This window comes from Rhamphochromis sp. 'chilingali' (assembly GCF_963969265.1).
Source record: "Rhamphochromis sp. 'chilingali' genome assembly, chromosome: 7".
NCBI classification, from domain to species: Eukaryota; Metazoa; Chordata; class Actinopteri; order Cichliformes; family Cichlidae; genus Rhamphochromis; species Rhamphochromis sp. 'chilingali'.
In genome coordinates this window covers 23,595,702-23,606,669 of record NC_137934.1, presented here as the reverse complement: position 1 = coordinate 23,606,669, position 10,968 = coordinate 23,595,702, and the positions used below count along the sequence as shown (strand labels likewise).

At 41.2% G+C, this 10,968-nt stretch overlaps 1 protein-coding gene across 4 annotated transcripts in view; it reads left to right on the top strand.

Moving 5' to 3' along the window:
* The first annotated feature begins 2,457 nt into the window (after nucleotides 1-2,457).
* lrp6 (low density lipoprotein receptor-related protein 6) overlaps nucleotides 2,458-10,968 on the top strand; it is a 47,157-nt gene continuing 38,646 nt past the window's right edge. For 2 of the 4 annotated variants that reach the window (XM_080887387.1, XM_080887388.1), the window contains exons 1-2: nucleotides 2,459-2,800; nucleotides 7,728-8,124. In XM_080887387.1, the coding sequence (XP_080743513.1) occupies nucleotides 2,746-2,800; nucleotides 7,728-8,124 (452 nt within the window). In that variant the 5' untranslated portion in view covers nucleotides 2,459-2,745. Of the gene's footprint in view, nucleotides 2,801-7,727; nucleotides 8,125-10,968 lie in introns of all 4 variants that reach the window. The other 2 variants (XM_080887386.1, XM_080887389.1) reach the window with 2 other exon arrangements.

Genomic DNA, 10,968 nt, shown 5'->3' with positions numbered 1-10,968 from the left:
TTGTCTTGTGTCGCAAGATAAAAGTGGTAACTAAGAGGCTTCGAGATCATCAAATAAACATTTTGGATCCTTGGCCAGGAAGCTTCCCAAACTTCACATCAAGAATCTTTGCTTAGCACTGTAATATTTACTATAGTGGACTTAAATCATATATTATACTGACTCTCCTGTAAGTGTTTGAAACTGGATTTCTTACCATTGTTCTTCACTAGATCACAAACACGTACAAAAAAAGCTAGATAAAAACTGAAACAGCAAAATGTATATAAAACACTAAATATGTGGCACTGCGAAAAACCTTTGGTCATGACTGCATAAAAATAAACTTTAATACTCTAATGTGTTTCTGCTTGTGGCCTTCATTGGGGCCATCATAAATATAACAAACATCATATACATCTAACCAGAAGCATACTTACCTTATTACCCTTTGAAATGTTGCCTGTAATGTGTTTTATGATGACCCTGATGAAGTCCACAACCTCAACATTTGTAGTAAAGCTGTTTATTATGCAACAGGTGCTTCAGAGCTGCTGTCAACAGCGCTTGGCAGAAAGTGATCATCTGCTCAGTTTCAGGAATGATTTTGACTCCTAAAGAATCGTGGCTAAAAGATGAGCCTGGCATCAAATGTAGATAAAAAAAGAGACCTTTGCTCTGACTTCAGGGAGCAGCCACTGATCACACATGCTGATGTGAGTCTTGAAAGTTTACCCAGAATGCACTTTTAAAGTTTTATTCAGTGAATTATCATTAAACAGATCAAACATCCATGGTTTCAAATTTTGTTCCTGTTGCTCTGAATCTAGATAATAACAATAAATTGGTGCAGTTTATTCAAGTAATGATTTATCTCATGATACTGAAGCTCAAATGATTCAAGTTTTTAACAGAGCTTAAATGAGTTTTTCAGCACTTGAAATTTCATTTGGATATTCGCCATACTTACAAAAGTATCATCAAGTCTAAACCCAATCCTATGAACTCAGTCACTGATCAAATAGTGTGATGTATATTGTGGTTGAACTCATGACAGGCACATGATCAGGTATGTGGTAGTTAATGTGCTAACAAGTTACCTCATATTCCTGAGACTGTGAGGCAGTTTTGCTGACCTGGTGATTAAACCCTGAAATTTTTTAAATGAGATGCTTTCCTTTCCTCTTAGCAGGACATTTGAGTCCCGTCCACCTTGCTTGTAATTTTACAGTCCTGCTTTCACTTCCACATCTCCCACAGATACATTCATTAGATAAGACGAGAGTGATCCACACTTTATTAAATCAGCAAGAGGTTTTAGAAAAGCTGTTACTCTGAAATAGGAAGTGTACTCTGTAATCCGAGGCCTCACATCCTCATTGAACTTTCTCCTTCTGAAAGCTTTTGAGAAATCTTGCATTTTCTGATGTTTGAAACCTGAAACTGGGGCTGATGTTTCATGAATAAAATCTCAATAATAATAATGATAATAATGATAAAGCAATAATAATATTGTAAAAAGTTATTATCAACAGAACACTGAGATGTAAAAAGTATAAATCCCAGAGTAATTTTCTTGTTTATATGCTACTGCTGCTACTTTCATGAAATTAATAAAATTCAAAGTTGCTTTTGGGGCGACCACAGGTTATCTGCCTCCATCTTGGCCTATCCCTATCATTTTTCTCCATCACCTCTTCATGTACTTCATTCTGCCTGGCAGCTCCATGTCTATCCACTGTTTCTTGTCTGCTGTTGCCCATCTCAACCTTGCATCTCTAAGGCATAAAACATTAAAATGCAAATCAAAAATAGAAAAATGCAACATGTAAACTTTATAGGGTGTGAAGAAACTGAGAAAACCTGAAATCAGATGCTATAGGTAAAAAGTGTAAAATTCCAAAATTTAGAAAGAAAATTTAGAATCAAAAGTGCTGTAAAATCTATCACATTATGTAGGTTTATTTACAATATCAGATTTCACACTTTTTAATAATCCACATAATGTTTTTTTTGTGTGAAAATCAAATAAAAGTGTCAGATTCATCTATATCTGTGATTATGGTGGGTTTCTGGTGAAAATGTGTTTCTTCTGATGTTTTATGGCATTACATAGACTTGGATTTTTAAGACATGTTGTGATGCAGCGATTTAACAAACAAAGGTGATTAAAAGCTTTTTACCAAATGACTGAATTTGGTATAAAAAAGCAGATATAGTATATAATGATTTCCTGAGCCCCCCTTGCCTTGTGCCACCTGATGTAAAACCCCTGGAAACGCCCCTGCCGTTGGATGATATTGGGGCCCTGTTTTGTGGGGCCCCTGTCCGTGTGATAAAGTAGTCCCGCGGGAATGTGGGGTTAACGTCTGTGTTCGGGGGTGGGGTTCTGTGGGGGTTCGAAGTCGGTTCTGCGGGACGTTTCCGTGTTGTGAGCGTACCAGCGGCTGTGAGGCGGAACAACAATAGAAAGCCGGGCAGCGAGGTGGCGGTGGAGGCGGAGGCTGGAGAAGGGGGGCAGCTTCCTCACAGCGGAAGGAGACGACGGAGCTCCTGCAGGACAATGTGAGACACCGAGAGTTTATCCGACGCAGTTAGCGAGCAGCCAGCCGGGATGGAAGCGGGCACGGTGTAATGCGAACCGGAGCCGAACATCGACCTGAATATTCTGGGAAATCCGCTTTTTTTTTAGCCAAGGAAGCGGCCGCAGCAATGGGAATACTCCGCTGACGAGCCGCCGCGGCTGGGCCGAGAATCGGGAGAAAGATGGGTGTCGCGCTGCGGAGTCTGTTGTTGTGTAGTTTTTGTTTTCTCATACGAGGTGAGTTTGTGTCCACACTGTGACTTTTACCCACACGTCCCCTCGCGTAAAAGACGCGAAAAAGTGCTGTTAGCAGCCCAGGGGAGCTTTTTCCCTTCTCTGTGGATGTTTGGAGCTCGGCCTCCGGGTCGGATTTCTCCCGAGTGGAGCGAGCTAGCTTAGCCTGCTACTGCTGGAGGAGAAACCACAAACAGCCCTGTTAGCTGGAAAATACCCCACCAGAGACTACTCACAGCACCGCCAGCTTCCCTTCCAGCGCACCCCTTTGTCTCGGGAATATGTATTTGGCGCAGTTGGTCGCTCCTGGTTGTGTTTTGTAACTTAAAAACAGGCTGGATCGGGCTCAACAGCAGTTAGCATAACAAATGCTAGGGAGCGAGCTGGTTAGCATCAGGGAGCTAATAGCTAATAAACCATCTACATGGAAAAATAACTTTATTGATAACAATGAACAGAATAAAGAAAAGCAAGGCCAATAAATGTACAGTATTACACACAAAACAGCAGCTACACGGCTGGACACGTGTGAGAAATGAATGTATTTGTATAAATCTGACAGTAAAGAAACAATAAAACTGCAAAAAAAAAAGAAAAAAACCCCTCTAAACTCGGATTACAATGAAAGCGAACTGCTAGCTGGATCTAAAGGATGTAAAGAATGAGTCCGAGGCGGATCTCTTTAGAAAAGTAAACCGAATAAAGTAAATTCATGAAGGTGTCATCGCCATTAAAAATGCTCCGTTAAATTTAGTTTAGTGTTTGCTACACAGCACGGCTGTGCAATAGAGCAGAAATACTATATCACAGCAACTGAACAGGGCTAACTTTATTTGTGTAGTACATCTCACACTTACGATATCATACAGATCATCAGCTTGGTCTGAGGAGCTCCTGATAATATCCAGTAAACACTAGAGGATGAAAAATAAAACCCATAAAGCCATCTTATGTAAAGAAAGTTTATAGGTCAGTGAGAGACATTCATTTATCATATCACATATTCATTACACAGATTTCAGTGTCAAACTGTTACCCAATAATTATGTGTGTTAAACATTTGTAAAACAAATATTTTTAAATATCAGGTTTATCTGCTATGTATTTAGTTATTTTCCCCATATTTTTGCTATCAAATTACACCAGAAATGGACAATCAGATAAATATTCAAAATGCTGTCTTTATCCTATATTTGGTAATTTCTTTTGTTGCAACAGTTTAAAAAACGGTGATGATAATAATGTCCTTAATGTATAATTTATTATATATTAAGGATAAAATGAGACCAAAGCACAAATGTAAGGTGTAAGTGTCTTTTAAATGAGCATTTCTGGATCTTCAGTACCAGAACAAATGCTTAACAGTTGGTTAAATTCAGATTGCAGCAAGAATTCAAAGTCCAACACTGAGTGGGATTAACAGATATAAGATTTGGAGCTGCATGTTTGTCAGTCTTTGTTGTGGAGACACTGGTGTTGTTATCACTTTGTGGGATGGTGATTGGGGCGTATTTGATTAGTTTTTATCTTGTTTCTTGTCTTCTATGACTTGTTTCTATAGACTCTGCATCTGGGATGAATGAACATTGATTCACTGTACATCAGGAATATAAAAGACAGAAAAAGTGGGAATTAAAATATATTTATTTGAAATAAGCAAGTTGTACCAACGCAACGGAAAACACTCATTTAAACTCAGATTATTAATAAAGGCTATATATAAAAAATGTGATTAAAAGCAATTGATAATGAGCGAGGAATTATAGAAAAAAATTGCTAGAAAGACAATTTTCTGCGCAAGTTCTAGGCCAGCACTCACTATAAAGGACATGAATCTAATATTAATGTTTTTTTAATAACATCTTTAAAACATTATGAACAGAATAAAACTAAACTAAAGAACCTAAACTCGTTATAAAATGAGTTTAAGTTGAGGATTAAAAATATTAATGAAGCAATGACGTATGTAGATCACAGAGGCTTCAGAGTGTTCACGTTGTTCTTTGCTGTGCTGCGGTTCAGCACTAGAGCCAAGTTTAAAAAAGCTGGGTTTAACTAATCCCACCACCTGCACCTGCATTCTCGAGTTTCTTTTTCTGACTCACGACTTAAATGGGACGCGGTGGTAAGGCAGCCTGATGATTGGGTGGTTATTGATTAGATCATACACATACCGGAGTCATTATATATTCTGCCTGAAGTTTCTCCATCAATTCCCTTTTTGATTATTCATGAGTTTTGTTTAGGTTTCAGCTTCATTTAAACTTTATATTTAAATGTGAGTATGAATGAAAGAAAAACAGGGTAAGTAAAATTATTGCAGGTGACTCGTGCAAATCTCCACTATTGTGAAAATATGGCAACACATATGGGTACAGATCCTGTAAATAAGTCCAGCTCTTTGCTGAGTTAGAAGAGTTAAAATGATCATACAGTAACTTTTCACGGTCAAACCCATGAACTGATCAGACGAGCGTCTGTTCACTGTGTGGATGATGACCTCACCAAGCGGCTGAGATGTCGTAGTTCAGGTTGTCTGTTTAACTTTTTCTGCCAAGGATAATTTAAGTGCAGTTTTTTGACACCTCACTGTAAACCAGACATTCCCAAACTTCAGACCGCCCAGTTTGAGTTTAAAAATCTTTGTGGTTCTCCCAAACCTTCAATCGCAGCTCAGATCATCACATGCACTGAAAATGAAGGATTTTGTTTGTTCTTTCATTGATTCATTTTGATCTTCTGATTATTTTTCAAAAAGTCTGCCAGATCAAACGTGTTGAGCTACACGCTCTTAACCTCTTGAGAATAAGAGACGGCAGAAAGTCACTTTACTTAACAAATTAAGTTCTTTCCAACTGATGTTGCGATATAAGATGGGTTCAGGCTCAAAAGCAACTCAGAAAAGTAAGTCTAATAGTATTAAACCCCATTCGCTCAGTTTCTTTTTTAGACGTAAACTTATCAGATTGAAATTTGAGGCTGACAGTTTTGTCTTTACCTCACGCGTGGTTGCTCACAGTCCGTGTACTACCTGCAGCTTTCAGCTGTGTCTGCAGTGTCTTGATTATTTTGGGCTCTGATGTTGGACATTTGTCTCTATTTGTAGAACGATCAGTCAGTCAGTGAAGACGCGCTCAGCAGATTAATGGAGGTAAACATCAGCTCTGTGTGCAGTCAGCGAGTCCCAAGAGTCGGATTTCCTCATGTTTCCTCCTGGCACGGTTCGGCTTGTAAGCAGCCTGGAGGGACCTGAAATTGAAGTTTTGATGTCTTGGTTCAGTAAATATTTGGAGAAGGAAACCCCCCTCCACCCCCACCCCCTTCGAGTGGAGTGAAAACAGGCCAGCAGGCAGCGGGTGCCGTGGGGCTCATGGTCGCCTCGATGTGTCAGATTGTGGGTTGGGCTCAGAGCCAAGATGCCGCTGAGAGTCTCTGGCTGCTCGTCAGCACGCCGTGTCATGCTTGGACTGCGCTGCTCGCTTTGAGAGCTCGTTCTGCTTCAGTCAGGTTGTTGAACAGAAAACATCAAGGCTAAAGGGGGAGGCATGGCTGCTGAGAAGATGGCGGGGCTCTTATTGGACCATATTTCCACAGCGTGGGTAACACTTTTTCTGCTGCTGGGACAGAGCTGGTTCTGCATTAGTGTTTGTTGGGAACCAGTCCGCATTTCAAGAGGTTCAAGAGATGACTATCACAGAGCAGTGCTGTCTCAGATGTCATGGTGGACACAATGTGTGGGCTGGGTCTGCAGTCACTGGTGACGTTCTTAAAGAAGATCCTCCATAGCCGTGTTCTGCTGGTGTTGCATTTTTTTTTTTTTGCACAAACACCAACCGTTTTTGGTGGAGACATGCAGACAGTCCCACGTTTGGCACTGGATCCGGATCTTTTCCCAGATGCAGATCTGTAGTGCTGCTGGAGCTGCTTAAGAGTCCAGAGTCCAGTCTACATTTTGACAGTTTAAAAAGGATTATATAACAATTCTAGATGAAGTTTGGATAATTTCCATGGAAAGCAAATCATAGTGGAGATGACTGATGTATTTCTCCTGAAATCACTGATTCTAGTTGCTCTAACCTCATGCTCAGGTAGCACCTGACGGTTGGCACTGGGATCAATCAGAACCAGTTCTAGATTAAGCACCAGCATTGTGTTAAAGGAAAAGAAGCATGATTCAATTCAATTTTCAATTCGATTTATTTTATTTATTTATATAGCGCCAAATCACAACAGTCGCCTCAATGCACGTTATATTGTAAAGTAGACCCTAAAATAATACATTCAGAGAAAAACCCCCCAACAATTATGACCCCCTATGAGCAAGCACTTTGGCGCAGTGGGAAGGAAAAACTCCCTTTTAACCGGATGAATCCTCTGGCAGAACCAGGCTCATCTGCTGCGAACGGTTGTAGTGAGAGAAAGAAGACAGGATGACGGACATGCTGTGGAAGAAAGCCAGAGATTAATAACAAGTGTGATTCAGCAGAGAGGTCTATTAACACATGTTGAGTGAGAAAGGTGACTGAAAATGAAATACTCAATGCGTCATGGGAATCCCCCAGCAGCCTACACCTATTGCAGCATAACTAAGGGGGGATTCAGGGTCACCTGATCCAGCCCTAACTATATGCTTTAGCAAAAAGGCAAGTTTTAAGCCTAATCTTAAGAGCAGAGATAGTGTCTGTTTCCCAAATTCAAACTAGAAGCTGGTTTCACAGAAGAGGTGCCTGAAAACTGAAGGCTCTCTCTCCCATTCTACCTTTAAATATTCTAGGAATACAGCATGGCTGCTGCTTTCTGAAACATCTGTTGTTTACATCCAAACGGTGGAGGTTCAGGGCAGTTTCATGAGGCATTATGTTGTAAAACTATGTTTATGTCTTTGTTTTTTTGATATGTGCAATCCTAATGATATTTCCGTGTCTTCCAGGTGAGCCTCTATTACTATATGCGAATAGGCGAGATCTTCGGCTCGTGGATGCGGCACATGAGAAGGCTAACGCCACGGTGGTGGTTGGAGGGTTGGAGGACGCCGCAGCTGTGGACTATGTCTTCTCCAAGGGCCTCATCTACTGGAGTGATGTGAGCGAGGAGGCCATCAAACGCACCTTCTTCAACCAGTCGGGGGCTAGTGCATTGGAGACGGTGGTATCAGGTCTGGCCTCCCCAGATGGACTGGCGTGTGATTGGTTAGGGAGTAAACTTTACTGGACAGACTCAGAAACCAATCGGATTGAAGTGGCTGAGCTGGACGGATCGTTGAGGAAGGTTCTGTTCTGGCAGGAGCTGGACCAGCCGAGAGCCATCGCCCTGGATCCAGAACGAGGGTGAGTCTGATCATCTGGCTGGTTTCCGGCCTGCAGGAGAAGAATGTCAGGATGTAGCTGGTGGTTTGGTTCCGAGTTGATCCTTGATCCATTTGAAGGTTACTGAGAGGTTTGGCAGATGATGTTATACTACTCTGATCTGCTTCTTTCCAGCTCTGTTTTTGTTCTTGGAGCTTTGTATGATTCCTAGTTCAAACTAATAATAATTTCTTCTGTCTGAAAAAGGCATTTTTGGTTCTTCCCCTTTAGGCCAAAATGTTAGCAGCTGGTCTTTGGGGGGGGGGGGTTGGGTCAACACTTGAGGATTTTTTTTGTTATCTCTCTTTTGTGGGAGGGGGTGATTCATTGTCCTCTTGGGGAGGACATGTTGATAGTAGAGATGGTATGATACCACTTTTTTATGACCGATAACGATATCATAAATTTGGATATCTGCCGATACCGATATGAATCCGATATAGTGTTTTTCTTAATGAATAAAACTTTGTTGTTTTGTTTAATATCGTGCTGCATTTTGTGCAAGTTCACACTCAAGTTTTAAAAAACAAAACACTAAAGCTATTGTGTTATACCTGTATGCAAAAAATACACTGCACCCAAAATATTTCTTAGTTCAGCAGTACTGATCTATCTAATTTACTTAAACCTACACCACCATCCCTATTCTGGTAATTTAAAGAGTACTTAGCAGAAATATTAAACAACCTAACTAACGGGGTTGTAAACTGCCAGCAAAAAAAATAGGCAACCACCCCCCCCACCCTCCGCCTTGTGATGCTTAATCGACGCAATCAACTTAAATTCAATGCATGTGTAAAACAAAAAAAAAAAAAATGCACAGAAATCAATTATTTTTCTACAATAATTAAATAGATTCAACATCTTTCTTCAACAGAATTGCAGACTACACAGATGGTACCTTCCCAAAGGAAAAATACTATGGCTTACTAGTAGGGCTGGGCGATATGACCCAAAATTCATATCTCGATATTTTTTAGCTGGATGGCGATATAAGATATATATCCCGATTTTTTTTTTTAATTTTTTTTTAAAGCCATAAGTTAAGAACAAAAAGAGAGTTCTTAGTCACACTGTGTCCCAGCTGTCACACGGGCACTTTTATTTACATACAGCGTAGATGTACATGAAGAAATTACTCAAAAATAAATTATCAGCATTTATTAAATAATCATGGTCCATAAATAAAAGAAAACAATGTTGTTTTTGTGCATAACAAAAAGCTCACAATTGTGCAGTCAAAATAGACGCTGAGCATAATAACAAAGAGACAGATTTCACAGCTGCACCACGTCTCTGAACAGGTGCCATTTGTGGTCCTTATACACACACAGTACGTATCACTCCGCGAGGCTCCTCCTCGGTAGCCGTAATCCTCCGACAATCCATCAAGCGGTGCAGCTCCGTAGCTTAGCAAAGTCATATTAGAACATTTTTTGACAGATTGCTGAGCGCTGTGTACCACATAAAATCTGTTCGCGGTCAGTAAGCACAACCAGAATTCATACATAAGGTGCACTGTCGATTTTTGAGAAAATGAAAGGATTTTAGGCCGTGCAGCCCCTCCGGGCTGCATGTCGTTGGCGCGGTTAGCTCGCTAACACGTTGACGTCGCCCAGCCCCATGCACGGTAACTCGCTAACGGAGATTTTCCGCTTTCATCTTGTCATTGCCTGCAGGTGAAGCTATGGGGGAGGCGGAGTTGTGTTCAGTGAAGGAGAGGCGAGGCCGAGTAACGTTGCGTAGAGACAAAAGTGGACGAAAGAGAGGCAAACCTGCGGCTCCACAAGTATAATTATAACGTAACATAGACTATATCGATATAAACAATATTGTCACATCTTATATCTCGTATGAAAATATATTGATATTTTTTAAAAACTCGATATATCGCCCAGCCCTACTTACTAGGGCATATTAGACTTCATAGTTACTATATACAGTGGGGCAAAAAAGTATTTAGTCAGCCACCGATTGTGCAAGTTCCCCCACTTAAAATGATGACAGAGGTCAGTAATTTGCACCAGAGGTACACTTCAACTGTGAGAGACAGAATGTGGAAAAAAAAAAAATCCATGAATTCACATGGTAGGATTTGTAAAGAATTTATTTGTAAATTAGGGTGGAAAATAAGTATTTGGTCACCTCAAACAAGGAAAATCTCTGGCTCTCACAGACCTGTAACGTCTTCTGTAAGAAGCTTTTCTGTCCCCCACTCGTTACCTGTATGAATGGCACCTGTTTGAACCCATCATCTGTATAAAAGACACCTGTCCACAGCCTCAAACAGTCAGACTTCAAACTCCGCCATGGCCAAGACCAAAGAGCTTTCGAAGGACACCAGGAAAAGTATTGTAGACCTGCACCAGACTGGGAAGAGTGAATCTACAATAGGCAAGCAGCTTGGTGTGAAAAAAATCAACTGTGGGAGCAATCATCAGAAAATGGAAGACCTACAAGACCACTGATAATCTCCCTCGATCTGGGGCTCCACGAAAGATCTCATCCCGTGGGGTCAAAATGATCATGAGAACGGTGAGCAAAGATCCCAGAACCACACAGGGGGACCTGGTGAATGACCTGCAGAGAGCTGGGACCAAAGTAACAAAGGTCACCATCAGTAACACACTACAACTCAACCCCCCGTGGCTCAGGGGGTTGGGAATCGCATCTGTAACCGGGAGGTCACCGGTTCGATCCCTGGGCTCTCTGTCCTGGTCGTTGTGTCCTTGGGCAAGACACTTTACCCTACCGCCTACTGGTGTTGGCCAGAGGGGCCGATGGCGCGATATGGCAGCCTCGCTTCTGTCAGTCTGCCCCAGGGCA